The 24,881-nt window shown below is 49.7% G+C and overlaps 1 protein-coding gene across 1 annotated transcript; it reads right to left on the bottom strand.

Annotated features, from left to right (window-relative positions):
- Positions 1-9,366: 9,366 nt before the first annotated feature.
- On the bottom strand, positions 9,367-24,834 carry TEDC2 (tubulin epsilon and delta complex 2). The gene is made up of 10 exons (XM_044980986.1): positions 24,696-24,834; positions 23,146-23,244; positions 22,092-22,147; positions 20,628-21,288; positions 19,656-19,709; positions 17,648-17,732; positions 17,137-17,245; positions 16,772-16,873; positions 13,919-14,133; positions 9,367-10,306 (listed from the first exon to the last, which is right to left on the bottom strand). The coding sequence occupies exons 1-10, from the start codon at positions 24,701-24,703 to the stop codon at positions 10,160-10,162; spliced, it is 1,536 nt and encodes a 511-aa protein (XP_044836921.1). The 5' UTR covers positions 24,704-24,834; the 3' UTR covers positions 9,367-10,159.
- Between the last annotated feature and the right edge of the window lie 47 nt (positions 24,835-24,881).

Here is a 24,881-nt window from a genome sequence, read left to right as displayed (position 1 = left end):
GACTTTGGGTGATTTTTGGGTTGCTGGACTCAAGAACCAAAGGGAAAGGACACGGCCCAATTTGCTGGGGTGGGTCTTTGCTCATGGTTTGGTCTATGAACTCTAGTTGTGGTGTTATTAAACATTTTCTGCTACACCGAGACTCTGTGCTTGCGAGAGGGGAAGTATTGCCTCTTTGAGGCAGCCAGGGGTATGTGTAAGATTTTCCCAGGTCACTGGGTGGGGGCTCGAGCTGGTTTTGCGTTATGTTGTTGGAAGGGGACCCCTATGCAGTGATAAGCTGCCAAAATATTAACAACAGGTTCCCTCCTCCTCACCTCATGAGGAGGTTGTGCCCCCCCCGGGGGGGTCATGCCCCATCCAACCCCCCATGTTCCTTGACACCCCCCCTGGGACTCCTGACCCATCCCCCCTTCCCTGTCCCCTGACTGCCCCTTGCTGCCCCATCCAACCCCTCCTCTCATTCTTGATGGCCCCCCAGGACCCCTGCCCCATCCAACCACCCCTTCTCTCTGTCCCTGACTGCCCCCACCACCTCATCCAACCCCTGCTCCTTCCTGACTGCCCCCCGGGACCCTTGCCCCCATTCAATCCCCCTGTTCCCTGCCCTCTGACTGCCCTGACCCCTATCCACCCCCCCACAACCCACCGAACACCCCCTCCCTGCCCCCTTACCACACTGCCTGGGGCCAGGACCGGGTCCACTCCGCCGGGACCACGACCGGCGCCGCGGGGCCCAACTCCCCGAGCCGGGCCAGGCCAGAGCCGCTCGGCCGGCACCGGGACCAGCGCCGCGGGGCCCGACTCCCTGGGCTGGGCCGGGCCGGAGCCGCTCAGCCAGCACCAAGGGCCCGACTCGCCGGGCCGGGCCGGAGCTGCTCGGCCGGAGCCGCGGGGCCCGACTCCCCGGGCCGGCACCAGGGCTGGAGCCGCTCGGCCGGCACCGGGGCCAGAGCCACAGGGCCCGACTCCCTGGGCCGGGTCGGGCCAGAGCCGCTCAGCCAGCACCAGGGCCGGAGCCGCGGGGCCTGACTCCCCGGGCCGGGCTGGAGCCGCTCAGCCAGCACTGGGGCTGGAGCCGCGGGGCCCGACTCCCTGGGCCTGGCCGGACTGGAGCCGCTCGGCCGGAGCTGCGGGGCCCGACTCCCCGGGCCGGGCCGGAGCCGCTTGAGGCCCACTTGGCTGTTGCCACTTGCTCTAGAGACTTCATGGTTGCTTGGTAATTGCAGAGTGGCACTGTCCTCCCTGCAGCTCCTGACAGCAAGGGAGTTCCTGCAGGGCAAGCTCAGTTTATGCAGCTCTGCCGGGTGTAGGAGACTTTTGGCCATGTCTATACTACTCATTACAGCACTGTGGAGGGTTCCACGACTGTAGTTAATCACCGCTCTGAGCGGCAGTAGGTCAACAAACGAATTCTTCCACCGAGCTAGCTGCGTCTTTACAGGGTGCAGTCAGCTTAATGACAGCACTCAGAGTATGAAGTTTTCATATCCCTGAGCGATACAGCTAGGTTGCTTTAATTTTTAAGCATAGACCAGGCTGTCGTTGGAGGTGGAACAAGTCCACAGGGCAATCCAAAGAGAATCCCAGGCAGTCATTTTGTATCTGCGAGACTGAAAACGAAGAGGACAGATGTGTCAGCTCCACCCCCACAGCACCAGGCTCCCCTCGTTTGAGAGAGCCGGAGCTATGTTGTAAGAAAGAGTTTATCACCCATCAGTTCAGCCTTGATCTGTGTTGCCAGTGGAAGCTGCACCAGCATTGCTATCCTCCAAAGTTCAAAAATCAGTCGGTCAGAGCTCTCCAAAACCACAAGATTGGCCCCAAAGTCATGAGTTTTGAAAAGAGATTATATTGCGGGGTTTGGTCTGGCTTTTGGTTTTTAACATCCCCTGCCCGACACCCATGTGTGTCGCCAGCTCTCCCGGATTTACAGAGTAAGGGGATTTGGGCCACTGATACTGGTGCTTCTCGCTTCTGCCTGATGGCTCAGATCCTCCAGCTTCTTCCCAAAGCTCAGATTTCCAATTATTTAATGCTGCACCCCCAGCTCCACACCCGTCCAGCCCAGTAATTAATTATGCACCCTGCCCCTTGTCCCTGCCTCTGCTCCTCCTGTAGCTCCAGGGCTGTGCCAGCTCCTCTCCCAGCCCTGAGGCAGCCTGCTGCAGGGTCCCCTTCTCCCCCTACACAGGCCATGGAGGACAGCTCTTCACCCCCATCTCCCCTGTCCCAGGCCTGGCAGTGCTTTCTTTCTGCTCCCTTTTACCCCCACAACTCCTCAGACACCTGGGTAGGGGGAAACTCTGTTTGCCTCCCACAGTGGCTCTGGTGGGCTGCTCTTCTGCAGAGGCAGGGCAGGCAGCGGGATTTGCCCTGGGCAGGACTGGAGCAACTCAAGTCATTGTGAGGCTGGCTCCTTCAGCAGGGACCAAATCAATCATAGCACTTGTGATTAAAGGATGATTTGGCAACACTGCAGCGGCCTCTACTCCATGCCTCTCAGGAGTCCATGGGACTATATGGGTCCCTTGTCTCTTTCATTTATTAAATACTAGTCTCATAGACTAAGGCCAGATGGGACCATCATGATCATCTAGTCTGTCCTCCTGCACATCGCACTCCACAGAACCTCACCCACCCACTCCTGTAATAGATTGCTAACCTCCATCTGAGTTACTGAAGGCCTCAAATCATGATTTAAAGCAGTTGTGGGCAACCTTTAGCCCTCAGGCCGCAAGCAGCCCGTCAGGGTAATCTGCTGACGGGCCGCCAGACTGTTTGGTTACATGTGCACAGCCACGTGCAGCTCTCATTGGCTGCAGTTCGCCATTCCCGGCAAATGGGAGCTGCAGGAAATGGCAGCCAGCATGTCCCTACAGCCCATGCCACTTCCCGCAGCTCCCATTGGCTGGGAAAACTTGGAAAGATGTGGAAAAACTGGAAAGAGTCCAGCAGAGGGCAACAAAAATGATTAGGGGGCTGGAGCACATGACTTATGAGGAGAGGCTGAGGGAACTGGGATTGTTTAGTCTGCAGAAGAGAAGAATGAGGGGGGATTTGATAGCTGCTTTCAACTACCTGAAAGGGAGTTCCAAAGAGGATGGATCTAGACTGTTCTCAGTGGTACCAGATGACAGAACAAGGAGTAATGGTCTCAAGTTGCAGTGGGGGAGGTTTAGGTTGGATATTAGGAACAACTTTTTCACTAGGAGGGTGGTGAAGCACTGGAATGGGTTACCTAGGGAGGTGGTGGAATCTCCTTCCTTAGAGGTTTTTAAGGTCAGGCTTGACAAAGCCATGGCTGGGATGATTTAGTTGGGAATTGGTCCTGCTTTGAGCAGGGGGTGGGACTAGATGACCTCCTGAGGTCCCTTCCAACCCTGATATTCTATGATTCTATCAATGGCGAACCATGGCGCCTGGGAGCTGCAGCCAGCCATGTAAATGTAAACAAACCTTCTGGAGGCCTACAAGTGGATTATCCTGACAGGCCGCATGCAGCCCGGGCCGCAGGTTGCTGACCGCTGGTTTAAAGACTTCAAGTTATAGAGAATCCCTCATTTACACTAGTTTAAACCTGCAAGTGACCCAGGCCCCATGCTGCAGAGGAAGGTGAAAAAAACCCCCACATCTTCTGCCAATCTGACCTGAGGGGAAATTCCATCCCAACCTCAAATATGGCGATCAAAAAGACACTGAGCATGTGGGCAAAACCCACCAGGCAGACATTTAGGAAAGAATTCTCTGTAGTAACTCAGAGCCCTTCCCATCTAGTGTCCCATCCCCGACCACTGGAGAGATTTGCTACTAGCAGTCATAGATCAGCTACATGCCATTGTAGGCTGTCTCATCATACCATCCCCTCCATAAACTTACCAAGCTCAGTCTTGAAGCCAGTTAGGTTTTTTGTCCCCACTACTCCCCTTGGAAGGCTGTTCCAGAACTTCGCTCCTCTGATGGTTAGAAACTTTCATCTAGAGCTGTCATAGGTCTCACCCCCACTTGGAGCTGTTGGGTTCCAATGTGGGGACCTGCACTGGTTTCCCTCTAAACTAAAAATCCTAGTTTAGATCTAGTAAAAGCTGCCACCACCCAATCAGGAACGTGGATTGGGACACAGTCCTTCCCCCAAAATCCTAGGGGATCCCAAGAGCCCCAAATCCATGGAGTTCTTACACCCAGGAGAAATAAACCATTCCCCCTGCTTCCTCCCCCCTCCCTTTTCCTTGGAGAGATACCGGGATTTAACTACAGAGGGATACCTCCCCCTCCCCTTTCCCTGAGAATCCACCCAAGGAAAGACCAACCAAGTCCTTAATAGAAAAGAATTTATTAAAGAATAAAAAGAAAGTAACTGTCTCTGTGATACCAAGCTGGAACAATACACAGGGTCTAAACTTATCAATCTCTGGAGAGAATCCCCCCTCCCCCTTTCTTTCTCAGTGAAAGCAAAGTAACAGCAAACAGGAATAAAGAATTTCCTTTAGCAAACACACAATTGCAAATATAGAAAGCAACTCAAAAGACTAATCCGCCTTTCTAATTAATACTCACTATTAAATAATAGGAACTACTCCAGGAGAACTTGGAGACATAACTGGCCTCTTTTAGATCCAAAGAGAACTCTGAGCAAACAAGGAACACAGACAAAGGCTTCCCTCCACAGAGATTTGAAATTATCCTGTTCCTTGATTGGTCCTCTGGTCAGGTGTTTCTCAGGATACTGAGCTTGTTAACCCTTTCCAGGGAAAAGAGACCTTAACCCTGATCTGTTTATTTATGAAGACTTGGCACACCACTGCTGAAAGGTTGCCGACCCCTGAGCCCATCTAATTTAAGGCTTCGCGTGCCGGTAATAAATTTGAACGTTTTTTAGAAGGCCTCTCTATAAGTCTATAATATATAACCAAACTACTGTTATATGTAAAGTGAACAAGGTTTTCAAAATGTTTCAGAAGCTTTATTTAAAATTAAATTAAAATGCAGATCTTATTAGTTTAGTGTGATCCTTGCCCTTGCTTTTCCTTGCTGCGTTTTCCAATGTCTGGTGGCACCTATTTAGATACTTTAAGCTGCACACAGGCTTCTGAGTTATAAGTTGATAACTGGCTGGCAGGAGGTCAGCGGCTGGAACCCCAGATCGGCAGCTGAGGTGATTGGAGCTGGCGGCTGGTAGGGCTGAGCAGGGCCGGAAGCCTGGACCCTGTCTGGCAGGGGGCCTGCGCTGGAACTCCAACTGGAAGCAAGGTGAGTGGGGCTGAGGGGACCCCGGCTGGCAAGGGGCCAGCAGCCAGAACCCCAGAGCAGCGGTGGGCTGACCACCACCGCTCTGGGGTTTCCACCACCGGCTCCTGCCAGCTGGGGTCTCAACCCGCTGCCAGCCTGGGGTTCCTTCCCCCAGGCCAGCAGCGGGTGCTGAGTGGTGCTGCGGCGGGGGGGAACCCTGGCTGGCAAGGGGCCAGAGCGGCGGCAGGCTGAGCAGCTCAGCCCGCCCCGCGTGCCATGAAAAATGGCTCGCGTGCCACCTTCGGCACGCGTGCCATAGGTTGCCGACCCCTGCTATAGCTACTTAGATAAGACCACCATCACCACCAGCCCCATTTTCAAAACCACATCAGTTTGAAAAGGGCAGGAAAGTGGAACAAACACTTATAAGGTATGACACTGAGCCAGTGAGGGTTAAGCAACCAGAAGGCTAAGAGACCAAAAAAATCAACCTTTAAGGACAGATTAGAAAAGTATTGAAATGGTAAATACAGGGGTGGATTAGACTCTGGGCCAATGGGGCCCGTGCCCAGAGGCCCCAGCCAATTGGGGGGGGCCTACAGAAAAATGGGCACCCCCGTGCCCTGACTCACTCCACCCACTTGGTGCTCCTGCCAGGGAGTGGGGTCGGGGTGCAGGGCTTGCCCCACTTTGCCCATCTGCCCAGGGCTCCTGCCAGTGAGCAGGGGAGGCCCCTGCACCCCAACCCCGCTCCCCAGCAGGAGCGCAGAGGGGTGGGGAGGAAAAGGGGGACTGCAGGTGGAAGGGGCCCCCACTTGCTATTGCCCAGGGTCCCAGGCCCCACAAACTCCTAATCTGCCTCTGGGTAAACAGGGCCATTCCTTGTAAATAGGTAGCAAAGCCACATTAAACAGAATAAAGCCCTTGAAACGTAGGCCTGTATTGTTAGGGGATTAAGAATAGATACTACTTGTATTTGTCTATTTACCTGTATCTTGTTAGAAGTTTAACAATGTGATCCACTTAGCTTATAGATACTAAACTTCAGGGGAGGGGGGGAATAGCTCAGTGGTTTGAGCATTGGCCTGCCAAACCCAGGGTTGTGAACTCAACCCTTGAGGGGGCCATTTAGGGAACTGGGGCAAAAAATCTGTCTGGGGATTGGGCCTGCTTTGAGGTGGGGGTTGGACTAGATGACCTCCTGAGGTCCCTTCCAACCCTGATAGTCTGTGATTACTATGGTCTATTGATTCAGAGATCAAAGGGGAATATTAACATTTAGATTAAACTAGTAGTAGTCTTTGAAGTTTGTAGTCAACTACCTGTGAACTGTTCAAATGGTTAAGTGCCTTATGCTAATGAATGGAACTAGTTATCTGTGTGTGTCGAGGACACAGGGATTTACTTCAAAGCAACAATATACACTGCCTATTCTTCATCCGGGAAGACCCCTGCTGAGATGTGTGCTGTTAAGAGGCTATTAGCCTGCTAGAGAGGTGTAAAGGAAGCTTCATGCTTGGTCCTTACCCTTTCAGATCTGCTTAAACTTTTGTTAGGGGAAATTCAGCTCACAAACCTGAGGCCTCCTGGTGCGCCCTGGATTATCCCTGCAAATTTTCATGAAAGAATTAGAACAAACTCTACCCATGGACTATTGCACTATAACCTATTGAACTGATTCTGGAAGGACTTTTACAAATCAGCAGTTCATCATCTTTTCTTTGAAACTGACCTAAGAACATTATTCAGTTCTGCATGTATAACAATCTTTTAATCTCAGTAACTCTCCTTTTAAAATAAATTCTAGATTTAGTTAATAAAAATTGCCTGTATGCATATATTTAGGTAAGATCTGAATATTTTTTGAACTGGTGGGTAATGTGTGTCCAATCTCTTGGGATTGGTAGAACTTTATATATAGTGAATAAGGTTTTCAGTAACCCTCACAATATAGACGTGGCCGTCTGGGTGGGAGCCAAAGGCTGGATTGCTTAAAGTGAACTGTATTTTAGCTTCTTGGTAACCAGTAAGGTATTACAGAAGCTGTTTGGTTACTGGTGTGGTGAATCTAATTATAAGAATAAACTGCCAGTTTTGGGGATTGTCTTCCCTATTCTCTGCAGTTTGCCCTGATTGAGCAATCTCAGTGGCCCCTCCAGCAACCATAGTCACAGAAGGATAAACTAATGGGGTGGGGAATGGTTTCTGTAAGGAGGGCGGTGGGGACTGAGCAGGGGAAGATGGGGACTGAAAGAGACCATTTATGTAAAATGCTTTGAGACTCACAAGCAGAAATTCCCACTATCACAACCTAGGTTCCCTCTAAGCTGTGTGGCCACGCAGCTGCCCATTAAGCCCTGCGCAGGGGCTCAGGGCTGCGGTGGGAAGAGATGCCTCTCCCGCAGCATGGACCTGCCCCGCCCGGACTTGCCACAGCAGGGGGAGAGGAGCCCCTCCCTTGGCCCGGCCCAGGCCTGCTGGAGCTGCCGCAGCCAGGGAGAGGCATCTCTCTCCCTCTGCCCTGAGCTGCTGCAGCGAGAGGGCTGAGAGGAGTCCTCTCTCCCTCCCGCAGCCCTGGGGTGGCCCACACCCCAAACCCCTCATCCCTGGCCACACCCCAGAGTTCACACCCCAAACCCCTCAACCCAACCTTCTGCACCCCAAACCCCTTATCCCTAGCCCCACCCGAGCCTTCACCCCAGCCAGAGCCCTCACCCCTGCACCCAACCCTCTGCAAGCCTGAGCCCCCCCGCACCCCAAACCCTTCATTCCCAGCCCCACCCAAGAGCCCTGCCCCCCCTCTTCCCCAGCCCTGAGTCCCCTCCTACATCCCAAACCCCTCTGCCCCAGCCCTGAGCCCCCTTCCACACTCCAAACCCCTGGGCCCCACCCCCACCCCATGAATATTGTTATGTGCATCAATATGAAGGTGACGTGTCACACATCACCTCCATATTGGTGCACGTAACAAAATTCATTCCGCACATGGATGTAAAAAATTAGAGGGAACACTGATCACAACCACTGGCAGTGCAGTTCTTGGCTGATGTTCCTCTCACTAATTCCAAAGCTGGTCCAGGAGCTCAGAACCCATGGGAGATAAAATACTATTCCCAAAGACCCAAATGTAACACACAAAATTCTGATTTTTAGTGAATTTTGACTACAGCAGCAATGGGTAAAAAGGTCTTAGGAAGGGCGGCTTCAACATACACATTTTGCCCAAAGTTTCTCAATGTTGGAGAAGACACTGTAGTCAGTCATTCTTTTAGGACTGAAAACACCCTACAGCAAACAGATTATGTTCTGTTATGATGTGCCCTAAACTAACAAGAGCTGGTGACTATCTAAGAAGCAATGATAGTGCTACAATGTCCACGGTGGCTCCTTTCGTCCAATTAGATCACAAAGCGCTTACAACCAGAGACATGTCACCCTTTACTAGAGTGTTACTGTTAATCAGTGCACAGCAGCACCACCCAGTTTAGAGACAGGAAGGTGTCATAAACAGATAGTTAAGGGTTAATGTCTCTTTCACCTGTAAAGGGTTAAGAAGCTCAGTAAACCTGGCTGACACCTGACCAGAGGACCAATAAGGGGACAAGATACTTTCAAATCTTGGTGGAGGGAAGTCTTTTGTTTGTGCTCTTTGTTCTGGGGGTTGTTCGTTCTCGGGATTGAGAGGGACCAGACATCAATCCAGGCTCTCCAAATCTTTCTGAATCAGTCTTTCATGTTTCAAACTTGTAAGTAATAGCCAGACAAGGCGTGTTAGTCTTATTTTTGTTTTCTCAACTGGTAAATGTTCCTTTTTGCTGAGAGGATTTTACCTCTGTTTGCTGTAACTTTGAACCTAAGGCTAGAGGGGGGGTTCCTCTGGGTCATAAGAATCTGATTACCCTGTAAAGTATTTTCCATCCTGATTTTACAGAGATAATTTTTACCTTTCTTTCTTTAATTACAAGCTTTCTTTTTAAGAACCTGATTCATTTTTTCTTTCTTGTTTTAAGATCGCAGGGAACTGGGTCTGGACTCACCAGGAGTTGGTGGGGGAAAGGAGGGGGGAATGGTTAATTTCTCCTTGTGTTAAGATCCAAGGGGTTGGATCGGTACCACCAGGGACTTGGTGGAAGAGCCTCAAGGCTATCCAGGGAGGGGAAAGTTTTTGGGGGACAGGGAGTGTGCCAGACACTGGAATTCTGGCTGGCAGCAGTGTTGCCAGATCTAAGCTTGTAATTAAGCTTAGAAGTGTCCATGCAGGTCCCCACATCTGTACCCTAAAGTTCAGAGAGGGGGAGGAACCTTGACAGAAGGAAAGAATATCATATGATTCAAAATACAAGGGGGAGCTAGGGAGGTAGAATGCAATTACCCATGTTGGAATTTGGCCAGGACACCAGGGTCAAAACTACTATTCTTAGACAAGTGCCATAGGACTAGACCAGACACTGGGTTGGTCTCTGAAAGACAGCTCCTCCAGCACCACACAGTACTGGTTCAGTACTGAGAGGGAAGAGCACCACCTAGCAATCCATTCCAGCAGCACTACTTCCCGCAGCATCTGGGTTTTCCATGGACATCTCCCATCTAAGCACCCATGTGGCTCAGCCCTTCTTAGCTTGGTGGATCAGACAGGATCACAGTTGGAGGCGATCCAGGTAAAGGACTGCACTATTCATGGTAACCCATTGGATGGTAAGCCCCAGGGTAGTGGTACTTCAAAGCCCTTGTCTTCAGAACCCCTCAGCTATCAGGTAGAGAAGATGACTGGATGATTTAAAAGAGAAATGGAGTTAGAAACCAGTGTGAAATTTAATTATTTTGTTTGACAAGTGGGCAGAGGGAAAAAAATTACTAGGAAAAGTTTATTTCTTGGCTCTCTCTCTCTGGGCGTGGGGACGGCCGGCAAGACAGCAGGCTGGATTCAGGGTCAGTCTGGCAGCTCATCATTCATCAGCACAGGGAATCGCTCGCCTCCTTCACAGAGTTGGGTGTAAACTGAGCGGTACAGATGAGATGGAGAATCATCATGAGGGAGCCTGGATTCCAGAATGGGGAGAAGCTCAGCTATCAAGACCTGGGTGGAAGCAGACACCACAGCAACAGGTTGAAAGGCAGAGCACATTTCTAGGGCCTACAAGTGGTTGTATGAAGCAGCAAAAGCTAGTCAGGGCATTATGAGTAATAATATCCAAATTGCTGAAGGATGGATTTCTTTTGTCAGCTTTAACTATCAAAGTGTCTATTCTCTGCTCATTGGGGATGCACCACAGAGTAACCCACAGTTGCCCTATCTCTAACACACCTTGTAGGGCAGCATGGTACAAATAATACTACTTATCCTTCACCACATATGGCTATACAGGGGGAGGGATAGCTCAGTGGTTTGAGCACTGGCTTGCTAAACCCAGGGTTCTGAGTTCAATCCTTGAGGTTTGAACTGGGGTAAAAATCTGTCTGGGGATTGGTCCTGCTTTGAGCAGGGGGTTGGACTAGATGACCTCCTGAGGTCCCTTCCAACCTTGATATCTATGATTCTATACCACTCCCACACAATGGCCCTCTCCTGGATTCTAGCTCCAGAGCTCTGTGACCCTACACAAGCCACTTACCCTCAGCCTCCATCCATTAAAGTGAGAACGTCTGAGCCTTTGGAAAGAGCTTTGAAATCCACCCATGTACAAAGCTATGCAAATAGCAGGTCTAAAGTATGTGAGGCAGTGCTAAAACAACAGCTGCGTTCACCTCTCCCAAAGGAGGTGACAGAAGCCCCTTACCACTAGACTAGTTCCCATATCCAAGAAGACTAGGAAACAGTCCTGCCTCACTGGGCAGAAGGGCAATGTGACCCAACAGGATTCTTTAATTTCTATAGTTGTGGCATTCCCACCACCTAGGCCCCAGTAGCAAATGGTTAGGCCTGGGCCACAGACGTATGGGCACTGGCGAGTTGGAAACAGCCAGTTTATGCTGCACTCATTTGACTCACCCTCTGCGAAGTATTTCACCTATCTCTGGACTCATCCTACATAAAACATCTATCTATTTAGGGGGCAGTCACCCGCATAGGCATGGGAACAAGAGGTGTGGCAGATACTGCAGCACCAGCAGGTTTCACGGTGAAAAGTTTGCTGGTGCTGTCAGAACAAAGCTAGCATTATTATGCGATTCTTGAGAATCCCGGAGCTGTGCTGCATCCATGTGGTGTAAGCAGGAATAACACTTTTTCGCATTGCTTTTGAATACACACAGTTTACAGTTTCGTTAGCTGGCTTTCAGCATCCTCACTATAACAAGTGTTCCAGCCGCAGTGGTCACCCTGGTATCTTGGCAGGAGGTTTCAACCACCATTCTATAAGGGGCACTGGGACAGGCCATAAACAGAGGCCTGACATTAAGTGACATTAAAGACAGGACTTAATCGCAGGAAGGTCTATTGTGTGACAGCAGATGCAGAGAGATTTGCCAACAGCCGGGGCATGTAGTGAGAGACAAGCAGTTAAACAACAGTAAGGGCATGTCTACACTTGCCATTTAAATCAGAAAAAGTCCCTTTTTTTGTGCAAAACCCGTCTACACTTGCCCGTGACTTTTTGCGGTGAAACTCAGACGTTTCGCCACAAAAAGAAAACCACCTCCATGAGAGGCGAACAGTTCTTACCAGTAATGCTTTTGCGGTGATGTGCCAGTGAAGACACCTTCTTCCTGTTTATAGAGTTTTTAGCCTCTGCAGGATATCCCACAGTGCCTAGGTGACCACTCTGGCCAGCAGCTCTGCTGCTGTGACGCCAGGTAAACAGACATCCAGCCCTCCCCATGTAAAGCCCTGGGAACCCTGAAACTCCCCTTCCTGTTTTCTTGGCAAGTGCCCACTTATCATCTGGCCAGGTGACAATGCCTGCTCCATGGAGCAAACGATCCCCTGCTTGGAGCAATGCTGAGCTACAGAAGCTGATCAGTGTTTGGGAGAGAGCTGCACTGTGGGATAGCTGCCCTCACTGTGCTGCTCTCATCTGTGATGGAAGTGCTGCAAATGTAAACACTCTCCCGCAGCCTTTGGAAGTGAGTACACAAACCAGCGCTCTTCTTCCACTGATTCACTATCACTGTTGATAGGGGCGGCTCCAGGCACCAGCACGTCAAGTGCGTGCCTGGGGCGGCAAGCCACGGGGGGCGCTCTGCCGGTCGCCGCGAGGGTGGCAGGCAGGTTGCCTTCGGCAGCATGCCTGCGGAGGGTCCGCTGGTCCCGTGGCTTCGGCGGACCTCCCTCAGGTGTGCCTCTGAATCCGCGGGACCGGGGACCTCCCGCAGGCAAGCCGCCGAAGGCAGCCTGTCTGCCGTGCTTGGGGCGGCAAAATACCTAGAGCCGCCCCTGGGTGTTGAAACTGACAGCGCAAAAACTCTGCAAGTGTAGACATAGCCTAACTCTCCCTTTCCTCATGAGGGTTTCCTGCTCTGCTAGTGTTTCTTTTCCAACATGTCCCTTAATCAGCTCAGGTGACTGGCATATCAAAGTGCAGCAGTAGGATGGCACAGGGGATGCCTTAATGGCTAAACCCTCACACTTCACCTCTGCTTGGAGGGCTCTTAGCCCAGTCTGGAGGTTCTAAGTGAGAGTTCAGTCCTGGGGAATGGAGTCTGTACAGCTAAACCACTGCAAATAATTCAGCGCAATGGGCAATCCTTTGTGACGAAGGCACCCAGCTCTGAGCTGGTGTGGAGATTGATCTATCTTCTCATTCTTATTGGTGGACAAGCAAGGTCAATAGCAGGGCAGCCTGAGACTGAAGGAACGTGAATATAGTGCTCCTCTCTGGCCACACAGGAGGGGCTAGACTGCTGATGGGTAGTACAGGGGAAGATCACAATGCAGGTGCACAACTGAGGCAACAGCCCCCAGTGGGGTCTCTAGCTATGAATGTGACAAAGAATAGACTAGGATGATGTTCTCCCTACAATAGCAGTATTAAGGGGGCGGGGAAAAAAGCCAACACCCCTCCCCCCAACAAACTAAAAAAAGAACAAAATCTAATAAACATGGTCTAGTTCCAGCAGTGTTGGTTCAGCCATGTTGGTCCCAGGATATTAGCGAGACAAGTGGAAGAGGTAACATCTTTTATTGGACCAGCTTCTGCCAGTGAGAGAGAGAAGTTTTTGAGCTTACACTGAGCTCTTCTTAAGGCCTGGGAAAGGTACAGTATCAGGTACAGTAACACGAGGTGGAACAGATTGTTTAGCACAAGTAGTTAATGACTGGAGAGATGTTAACGGGACATTGCCTTGAACGGTCCCTTTAAACGCGTGTTAACTACTCATGCAAACCATCCGTTCCACCTTGTAACTTCGCTGTGACTGTCTGAGTACATTTCCCAGCCGTGACTAAGAGCTCTGTGTAAACCCGAAAGCGAGTCTCTGTCACCAACAGAAGTTGGTCCAATAATTGCCTCATCCACCTCCGCTCTCTAATGCTCTAGTTCAATCAGAAGTTATGGCCTGGGTTATGCAGGAGCTAACTGGTTGATCACAAGGGTCCCTTTTGGCCTTAACATATGCATCTTTGAAATGAATCAGAGCATGACAGGACATGGACATGCTGAGCAAACCTCATGACTTGGGAACTAGCTGCTGCGAGAACTAACTGTGCTGCTGCTGTTTTTCCCCCCACCATGTATTTCTGCTGTTGAGTTACCTTCTGTATATCGATTTGCTGGCGCAGCATCAGCACCTGCAGTTTCAAGGCAGCCATGTCCCTCAGCTCCTGGAAGCTGGAGTAAAAAAGGAGAGGTGTTGCCAGGACACCCGTGTCCCCGCATCTTCGTCCTCTGAGTGGAGCGCAATCTGCAGGGGAGGTCCCCACACAGTGAGTACAGTCTGCCGGGTGTACCACCATCTGGGACTCCGCAGCTATTGGGGTGGGAGGGTACAAATAAAATCAGCAAGTGCTATTTGCTCTTCCAGAATTTTGGATGAATTTAGTGTTCATAAAAATAAAAAATGATGGACGAGTAGTTATACATAGAACCAGGCACAGGCCAAGCTTCCGCTACACAGGGTGGCCAGTGCACCTCCCTCCTGACTTGCAACCTCCCTCACTAGTCCAGTCCCAGGCCCTTTCTAAACAGAGACTGATGATGATTGTGACAAATTGTTGCAATGGCTTCAATTGCGACCAGAGATTTAAATCCTCATCTCCACTAATGATAGATAAGGATACAATGATGTCACAGGTGGTCACCACTGTCATGGAACCTGTGAATTTTGCCATGTATTTCAACTTGACCATGAAGACAGAAAACACGTCTTGCATAAACAGGAAACAATCATGGCTTTAAAATTATTGGCAGTGCCAGCAGCAGTGAAGGAGTCAAAGTGGTTGGAACAGATGAACCCTTGAACAGTAAACAGGACAACAGCAACAAAATAAATGGCAAAACTAAGCAATGAGCAGTGAAATTCATGAAATGTTTGGGGTAAGTGAAGAAAAATTATTTTACACGTCAGCTTGATTTTACCAGAAAGACTAGTTGTGACAAGCATCTAGAAAGTGCAACACATAAGCACAAATGAGAGGCCTTAGAAGTGGAGGAAAACAGAAAACAAAACTTAAGAAAACAATTACAGAGCTGTTAAAATTAACAGAAGCCTTTTCCTTACCCTTGACAATCCAACACTTAGAAGGCTTTTAGTAGTCAACCTGCTCTAGTGCAGATCAGTTTTTAAAAGTTTTACTTACCCAAGGTTTTTGACTATCACATTCAAGAATTCAAAGAAAAGTTGCAAGCCTTTGAAGGAATCAGCATTGTAGCAGATGAAACTACTGATGCTGAAGACAGATATGGGCTTATTATTCTTGCTCTCCCCTTCCCAACCAGCAGTGACAATGCGGATACTTCAGCTGAAGGTGAACACAACAAGCTGGAAGGTTCTTTGCTGAACTGTGAGGTTTTGGAAGCAGTTAATTTTAAAACAGCAAGCTAGGCAATAAGGGAAATGGTTGAGGAAATTCCCAATACCGTTTGATCGCAGCACTGCAGTTGTGACAGATAATGCCAAAAACATGGGGAAAGCTTGGAGTCAAGGCTTGAAACCTTTGTTTTTAAATGCTGTACACCTGACATGCATGGAAACATTTGCTTAACCTTTTGGCAAACTGTGAAGGAAAATATTTTTTAAGTAAATGAAATAAACCTGCTTGCCCTGCATGGAAAGCTTGCTTTCACGTGTTTTTAATGGAATAAGGGAAAAGTCTTCGCATCCCACCAGCCCCAGTAATAACCAGATGGAACAGCTGGTTAAAAGCAGGTCTTTATAACCTTGCACATGCTGAGGATTACGTTTCGTGGGGTGTGGGTTTTGTTTTCTTTCTTACACAAAGGAGACTGGTCAGAGCAGTTCAGGTTGAAGAGATTGTTGATCTCTGCAAATCTGCAGCAGTTATTGAAGAATTGGAGGCTCTTAAGAAGTCTGCATCCCAAATAATGAATACTCTCTCGGTTTACGAAGGGCCCACAGTTCGTGCTCATCAAGTGAAAAATGGCATGTGCGATCTTGCGCTGGAGGCCAAGAGCTACACTGAAACGTGCCAACATCCAGCAACAAAACCTGCACTTTTAGAAAACTCAAAAAAATTACTTTGTACACGGAAACTGACTCAATCTCCCACTTTTGCCAACCCACTGACACTTCTTTCAGGGCACGCCATGTATTTCAGCCACATCAAGCAAAACACCGAAACATTTTTGAGGCCACAACGTTTGAAAATATCCTACCGTATAAAGACAATATTCCAGCTCAGAGAGTATATTGGACTTACTGGGAAGCATTTCAAGAACTGAGCAGTGATATTTTACAGCTCTTGAAAAGCATGAAACCCTAATTTCCAGTTCTTGCAGTGGTTACCCTGTGATGCTTAACAGCACCAGTCAACAGTGTGGACACAGAAAGATCATTCTCATCTTTAATAATGTGCTCAGGGATGAGAGATGTTGCATCAAAAGTGACACACTCAATATATAACTTGGACGAAAATCACAGCCGTGTGTAAATGGAAATTAAACAAAAAGGATCACAAAGTTATTTTGTTATAAAATGAAACACTTTCCTGTTATGGTTGTTTGAAAAAAGTATTGTACAAAAATAAAAAATTCTAAAATAGCTTACTTTTCCAAAGAAAATAAAACTATATTGCATTAAACTGTTAAGCAGAAACATTGCACTGTTTGTATTCATAAATGCATATTTATGTTCACATTCCCTTATTACACAATTATTTTGTTGCTGTGACCATAGCGTGAACATTTTTTTTTTTACTGTGACTGTGCCGTAAATTATGCATAATTTTACTGTGACAAAATCATATCCATAATACTAGACTAGTCTTTTAACCAACCAGTAATATTAACACACCCTGTCCATGAGTTCCTCCTCTCTCAGCTGCATCTTTGACATTTTATCTAATAACATGGGTCACAAGCATCAAACTATTGCTCAAACAGGGCAGGCTGCTTAGACTCTTGACCATTACAGCAGATATTGGCCTCACCTGCTTGCAGCAGCTGCAGCTTGTGCAGACACTGGGATGCTGTGTCTTGCAGGCCTTCCAGGGTCAGGAGACATTCATACTCTCTCTCCCACGTTGGGTGGCCTGGAGGAGAAGCGGAGGGGAAAACTAGCAGGCCCGGAGGTATGAAGTTACACAGAACTATCGCTATTCAGTAATTCTGTTACATCCCAACCCCACACCAGCAAGTGAAAGATACCATATGTGATTACTCCAAAGCAGGGAAGGGGACTATCACCTGCCCCCTCCATTGCTCTGGTCTCCTTAAGCCATAAACAGCTGAGTACACCTGGCAAGACACAGGCAGGTGGGGAAATAATCTGAGCTGCCATTCGTGCATTTCTTACCTGTGGTCTCAGCTTCCATGTACTGGCTCAGGAGAGAATGTGCATCACGCAGGACCATCACCTCCTCTTCTATCTCTGCAGGACTAAAGGCTGGTGCAGAGGAACAAAACTTATAGCAGCTTAAGGAGCGTTTCCTTTAGACCCAGGTGTGAGCATGGCAAACCCCTTCCTTCAGTCACCACCCTCACGCCCAGAGCGGAGTTCTTTGGGATTCCAGGACAAATGTAAAGGGCAAGCAGCACACAAGATGACACTGCAGAGGATGGAGGTGGTGGGGGAGAGTAAGGATGTCTAAATGTGTTGTTTACTGATGGCTCAGTTCATCTGCATTAAAATACTCAAGTTTCTGCAAACAGTGAAGATCTGCAGTGGAAATGGAACTCTTTCTGTCACAGGCACAGCTCCTGGGAGACGGGGTACCTCTCCGATGGTTTGAAGAGGATGCCCATCAAGCTGCACCATGTGGCTGCATGCCATCATCTAAAGGGGCAGGAGAGGTAAAAAAGGATACAGTCGCCTGCATTCTCTCTAGAAAGCGACTCCTTGCAGCAGCTGTGACTGAGCTGCTTTGGCACAGATGACACTTCTCCCACAGTCTGAAAATTCAAGACAAGCAGGGGGAGGGGGAGGATTATACACACAGAGGCAACAGTTCTTCCTGCACCCAGCATAATATTCCCCAGAGAACCTGTATGATTTCTACCAGCTTCTCCTTAGATGAAAGATTTCCAAGGTTTCTCTAATTCAGCATGTTATGGTAGGACAGCATGTGTGGGAAGAGGTGTGATGGTGCCGCCTCTCCACTAGGGTGCTCCAGGAACATTATAATGGACGTCAGCAAGGTGGGCAGACAGATCCCAGGAATCTTGTGTTCGAGGGGTCTCTTGGGAACACAGTGCCTTGTACAAAGAATGGAGGAGGAGAGCTGACAGTGGGATATGTTCCACCTACACAAGGTCTCCATAATTCTGCACTGACCCAACCACCTACAAGAATATGGCCACATGACACTAAATATTTCTGCCACGCTCCAGAAACCTACTGCAGAAAATGAGGGATAGCAGCAGTACATTTACAATAACTATCCAGTATGTGGCTGGCTGAACCATGGGCCAGTGCAGGGGTCGGCAACCTTTCAGAAGTGGTGTGCCAAGTCTTCATTTATTCACTCTAATTTAAGGTTTCGTGTGCCAGTAATACATTTTAACGTTTTTAGAAGATCCTTTTCTATAAGTCTATAATATAGAACTAAACTATTGTTGTATGTAAAGTAAAAAAGGTTTTTAAAATGTTTAAGAAACTTCATTTAAAATTAAATTAAAATGCAGAACCCCCCGGACCGGTGGCCAGGACCCGGGCAGTGTGAGTGCCACTGAAAATCAGCTCGCGTGACGCCTTCGGTACGTGTGCCATAGGTTGCCTACCCCTGGGCTAGTGTGTCCCACTCCTAGATTAAGTTTTAGCTCTGTCAAGATGGATCATTTTAAAGCTGCACTTTCAGAGGAAAGTTGTAATGAGAAACAGCAAGGTTAATGGAATCAGAAAATATAGATATTACCCTGTTAGATGCATTTTCCCTGTAAGGGAACTTCGGGAACGCAGAGCTAAATTGGTAGGTTATTTTCACTTTCCATGTAAGTTCAAAGAAGCAGTAAAGAAACTAAAATTGCACAGAAAAATCAGGGAAATCTATGTACTTGGCTAAGAGATGACTAGCAGATGACTTGATGATAATCTGCAAGCATTTGGAAGGTGCCAATTCCCAAGAAGGGGAGAAATTGTTTGGGACACTACACACTCGCTAGGTGCAATGTTAGGAACAAACGTGTGTATCTGGCCCTGAATTCAGACTGGAAATTACAGGTTTCTAGTCCTCAGAAGAGGGAGGTTCTGGAAAATCCTAACTAGTTTTAAGATGGAGCTTGATAAATTCACAGATTCACATGACAGGTGGTCTGCAATAGCAGGGGACTGGACTCGGTGACTCTTCCAGTCCTACTTATGCTGAGCATCAAGACAGACATCACCCCAATGGGTTCTACTAAACTGTGGAATGATCTCCCAAAGGAAATGGGTCAGAGCCCCATTGTTTGGGAAGTTGAAAATCAGACCAGAGGATGGTCTCTAACTTCTATGACGGTGTATTTGCAAATACGTTTGCCCCATTGCAAAGTTATATACAGGCTAAAGACCATGACTTTCCTTGGAATTCTTCATATTTTTAAAATGTTGGGGTGAATTTCGTAAGCTTTCGTGCCCTTGGAAGTGACAGTGTACCCCCACTGGCAGGCTCCATGCAAGCTCCCATGCACAGCTCTGCCAAGGTCCCTCAAGTCTGATCTGCAGCAATCCCTGCTATTTCAGTCTCAGGCTTTCCACACAGCTCTGCCAATGCCCCTCAAATGCTGCAGCATTTTTTAGGCTTCCTCTCCATCAGGCTGCAAAGCCCAGGCCCCTCCTTTACACCTCCCTCGCCACCAGAAAAGAATCCCAAGTAGGACTGGTGGTCATAGCTTTACCTGAAGTTCCTGGAATAGGCTTTCCTATAGGGAAGCGGTAGCTTCAACAAAGACCTGCAAAGAAGAGAGTCTTCAGTAACGACTGCCAAAGAGCAGCAGAGCAAGATCAGAACACTGGACCCTGTTCCTAATCTTTTATGTGAGGATAGTGATGTCTACATTTGCAACGAATTTAGTGCTGGTGAAAAGCGCCAGCCTGACCACGCTGGAGACTGAATCCTCCATGCATTGAACAACTACAGCACCAGCCAGCCGAAGCATCCCCCAAGCTGCCCAACCAACCATCTCCAGCGAGCCCTGAAGGAATAGGATCTGCATGGCTCAGAGTGACCACTGAGCAGCCTGAGAAGACTATCCATCACCATCACTCAGAGAGAGCGGGGCTGGCCACCTGGAGCTGAGAGGCTCTGTGCATGTGTTCAGACCCCATGGTGATCCCATCCCATAAGCTGGAACACAGACTTGGAAGCAGGATCTACCAGCAGCCGCAGGGTGAAGGCTGCCCAAGCTAAAGGGAGCTGCCACTGCATGTTGATGAGGGATGGACACAGTGAAATCTCTCACTAACGAAATTGTATGGAGGGCCGATTAGGGGGGAGCGGCCCAGCCCCCATCCCCTATCTGCCCCCGCCCCGCTTCTCGCCCCCTGATGGCTGCCCCAGGAACTCACAGCCCCACCGCCCAGAGCATTGCACTGGCGGCAGGGCGAGCTGAGGCTGCAGGGGAGGGGAACAGCAGGGGAGGGGCTGGGGGCTAGCCTCCTGAGCCAGGAGTTCAGGGGCCGGGCAGGGGGGTCCCGCGGGCTGCATGTGCCCACCTCTAGTTCTGTGTCACTGGGGGCAGCAATGACACAGAACTAGGCCCTAGTGAATGCTAGGAAAGATCAGCTCCTGTGGGGACGAGCTGAGAAGAGAAATGGAGTTTGAATACTGAACAAACTAAGATTCCTAGTGCCTACTAATGAGAACGTACCCCTTTTCCTGGAGAGTGAATGTGCAGGCCGTGGTACTCCCCATGGGGATATCTCCTGCTGTATGGCTCTGTGTCACTAGAGACTCTGCCAAGGAACCATGACAATCATTCTCTGGATCGACTCCCTGTAGGATGACAGCTACCGAGTTTTCGCCACTAGCAGAGCCTCCAAAGGAAGAACAGCTCTGCTGCTGGTGCAGGGGAGAGCTGGGTGAGCCAGATGGTTCTGCAGCAGCACAGAACTCTTGCTGAATAACACTGGCAGCTGGCACAGTCTTCCTCACTTGTTGGAGGGCAGCCCCTTTAGTCGAGCCCTTCCCAGCCACCTTTGGAGCCCTGGAGCTGTGACTGGTTGGTGCTTTCACAGGATCAGTCCTGTAGGGAGCTTTCAGCATATAGGCTGAGAGCTTTTTGGAAGAGGAAGCCTTTTTGCACACAGATGTCACCTTGATGGTCTTAGGGACACTCTCTTTAGACAAGGGTGCCTGCTGCATTCTAACAGTGCTGGTAGCAGGTTTCTTCTCTGCTCCCTTCTTTCCTTCTGCAGCTCCTAGGGCCCCCAAAGGATTTCGCAGGGTGCTTTTCCGGACTCTTAATGCTCTCTCCAGGGCTCTGTTCAACAGCTCCAGCTGCTCCAGTTCCTTGGGTGAAGGCTCACTCTCTACAAGAGCAGAAGGTGTATCAGGAAGCCATACTGACGAAGCCCCTTCCTTCCCCATTCCTCACTACACTGGCTCACTCCTCTGGATTTCTCAGAGGAGATCATCGTCTATAAGTGGTCCCCAACCTTTTTCGTCTGGCAGGCGCCAGACAATGAGCCACCGAGGACCGTTGCCGACGGACGAGCATCCACCGAAATGCCGCCAAGAAGCGGCAACGTCAACAGGCGTTGCCACCGAAATGCCGCCGACAAGCAGCGTCATCCAGAGGTGTCGCTGCAGGAATGCCGCTGATTTTCGGCAGTGACGCCTCTGGATGACACTGCTTCTCGGCAGCATTTTGGCGGATGCTTGTCCGCTGGACAGTACGCGGGTGCATATAGATGCCATGTCGCCCGCGGGCACTGCGTTGGGGACCACTGGTCTATAACAAGGAAGCAGAGGGGCTTTTCACTACACTCCTGCAAGTCTCAGGTTGGCAAACTCCTGAAAGAGTCAGGATGGATGGCAACCGTGCAGAACCTGACATCTCTCCACAGTGACCAACCCTTCCACAAACAGGTGACATACACAGACGTCCCTTTCAGGCTTGCAGCTGTGGTGTCAAGATCCATAGCTGGATTCTGCTCTCAGTTACCCAGGTGTGAATCCAGATTAAATCCATGGAAGTCAACAGAAGCACAGAAGAGAATCAGGCCCCTTGTTAGCAGGGAACATCAGAGGAATTCCCAAGAAGCAGATTAGATCATCACTGGCCAGACTGAGCATGGACACAACACAGAGATGGCAAGAAGAAAAGGCTCACCTTGGTCACTCTTTGGGCCATTCTCTGGCTTTGGACTCTCAGGAGTTTGCACTTTCCTGGGGAGAGGGAAACAAACACAGAACACATGAAGGATGTGACTGTACTTTGACAGCCAGGGTTAACAATGATTAAGTTCCCCCTATCCTTTGAGCAGGGCCTGGCCAGCAGGAGAATTTCAGGGGACACTACACAGCCCAAAGCACACACAACCCTTTAGTCAGTCCTCCCTTCTCTTCTGCAGGGAGGCATCGTTCACTGGTAGAGCATTGGTAGAGCTAGGGGTGAGAAAAGACATAGGACACAAACAGCAGGAGGCGCTTCAGGTCAGGACTGGGGAGGGAGATATTTGCTTAATGCTTCATTCAGGCCAGCAATACAGCGCAATCTCTTCACAAGCACAAAAAGCATATCCAGGAAAACAGAAAAGCACAGCTCCGGAGCAGGGGACTATTACCTGGTACTGTAGCAACTAAATGGGTTTTATTATTGGCTGCATGACAAGCACAAGGCTGTGCCCCATTCACAGGAAGTCAGAATGCTGGGAAATCAGTACTAGAATGCTGAGGATTTTTTTTTTAAAGCAGCTTGCGAAAGAATATGCACAAGAACAAAGGATTTTTTAGCACAAGTCTTGCACGCCCTTCCATGACCCAGGGCGCCAAAATGGAACCCATTAAGGGAAGAAGGAAGTAGGTTTGTGCCCACTTTTTTTTTTTCTTATTTATGATGGACAAACAACCCCAACCCTTTATGACCTTTTCTAAGATTTTTTTTTCAGCTTATATTCTTACATTAGACACCAGGGTCTGCCCTGTTTTTCTAGAAGACTCTCTGGACAACCAGAAAGCTATTAGCATTATGACATCAGAGACAGTATACCGGTGAAACACAATTCGTCTCGATGGCAGAGCTGGGAATAAAATCCAGCTCTCCCAACTCCTGCTCTTGCGTTTTAGCCACTAGGCTATGCTCCCTCCTTGCCTCTACAAGACATCGAGCAATGCAGGTATCTTTAGCAGCTTTCAGTCATCTTTTGCCACCCCTGACGACTCACCAGTCTCCAAGAAGGGCCCGACACAGGGTTAGATTGTCCTCTAGCTTCTTCTTTTGCTCAGCACAGTCTTCCAGGGCCTGACTGAGAATGGAAACCAGCCTGGAAATGGAACCACAGTTAGGATGAAAGGAAAACCTCTCTCATTACAAATGCCATTGCCTCCTGCTTTGCATGCTGCCTTACCAGAAGGGCTAGATTTTAACCCATCTGCATCCATCCCAGATTAGGCACTTGGGGAAACCATGGACTGCCAGTCCTTCTGGGTGGTTTGAAAACAATTACAAAACATTTTAACCATAACAACAGGCCTTTGCTCCTCTCCAAGGACCATATGAACGTGAATTCAACCTCCCAGGCACCGTGTATCTTTGGTACATCCAGGGGCGGCTCTAGCTTTTTTGCCACCCCAAGCACGGCAGGCAGGCAGCCTTGGGCAGCGCACCTGCGGGAGGTCCCCAGTCCCGTGGATTCGGCGGCTTGCCTGCAGGAGGTCCACTGGTCCCATGGCTTCAGCACACCCGCTGCCGAATCCGCGGGACTGGGGACCTCCCGCAGGCAAGCCGCTGAAGGCTGCCTGACTGCCGCCCTCGCAGGGACTGGCAGGGCGCCACCCGCGGCTTGCCGCCCCAGGCACGTGCTTGGAGCGCTGGTGCCTGGAGCTGCCGCTGGGTACATCAATGACTCTCTCAGGGCCACTGGAAGGATCAAGAATAAAACCCAGGAGTCCTGGCTTGCAACACCCTGCTATAACCATTAGGAACAAAATGGGTTTTACCTATGAAAGCTTATGCCCAAATAAATCTGTTACTCTTTAAGGTGCCACCAGACTCCTTGTTGTTTTTGCTAGGAACACTGCCTCTAAGGCTTCCTCAAGCAGCCCTTCTCCACCCCCTGAGCGAGGAACGGCTGCGCATCAGGCTCTACCAACATGCACTATTTGTTAATTCTTTGGGTACAAAGGACTCCACTCCAGCTGCACTGCCTCTCAGTAGAATCACAGCTTTCCTTTGTAAAAAGTCTCTAATCTTCAGAAGTGTGGAGAGGAGTCTGGAAATGTGACAGAGGGCAAAGAACCCCAAATTCCGTATTTCTAAGCCAGTCGCATGATTTTGAGGCCTGGCTCATGGCATTTCAGCACTTGGAGACAGCAATACTGAGGGGGGGAGGGAAGAGCAAGGCTTTTGCTATAAGCCTTCAAATGTGGGGGAGGAATGGGGGGCTTACATCTCCCCTCAGGGACTTGCATAGGGATTAAAGAAGGAAGAATACAGCTATAAGCAGAGGCGGCTCTTTCTCTCCCCCACATCCCTGCGTGGGTACACAGATCCCCAAGGCCTCCCCCTCGCCTAGTGCAGCAAGAACTTCCCATCCCGATTCAATCTACATCAGCCCAGCTCTCGAACACAATACACCCCATCCCTCATTTTCCCTTGGGGACCCCAGCTAGCTAGCCCCGCAGGAGCCTGCCAGCCCCACCCCCATTATACCGCTCCATTGGAGACCCCAGCTAGCTAGCTAGCCCCCAGGACCCTGCCAGCCCCCCTCGGTACCTCTCCATTGGGGACTTGCAACCAGCTAGTCCCGCAGGACCCTGCCAGCCCCCTTCACCCAGCGAGGCTGCGCACCGAGGCCCGGCCCGGCCCTGCCCACAGCGCTAGGGAGGAGACGCAGCCCCGGGCCCGGAGTTGCGGGGTGCAAGCTCTGCGGGGCCGCGCACGCCCCTACCTGCGGGCACG

This window comes from Mauremys mutica, chromosome 11 (genome assembly GCF_020497125.1).
Source record: "Mauremys mutica isolate MM-2020 ecotype Southern chromosome 11, ASM2049712v1, whole genome shotgun sequence".
NCBI lineage: Eukaryota > Metazoa > Chordata > Testudines > Geoemydidae > Mauremys > Mauremys mutica.
The sequence above is the reverse complement of the archived record's forward strand: the minus strand, read 5'-3'. Positions and strand labels throughout refer to the sequence as shown.

What these genes read in the sequence shown, in the direction of transcription:
- TEDC2 (XM_044980986.1), bottom strand. An exon ending in TAGAGAGAATGCAGGCGACT is followed by an intron (nt 17,246 to 17,647) that starts GTATCCTTTTTT and finishes AGCTGCTATAAG; the next exon opens with TTTTGTTCCTCTGCACCAGC. An exon ending in CATGGAAGCTGAGACCACAG is followed by an intron (nt 16,874 to 17,136) that starts GTAAGAAATGCA and finishes CTTCTCCTCCAG; the next exon opens with GCCACCCAACGTGGGAGAGA.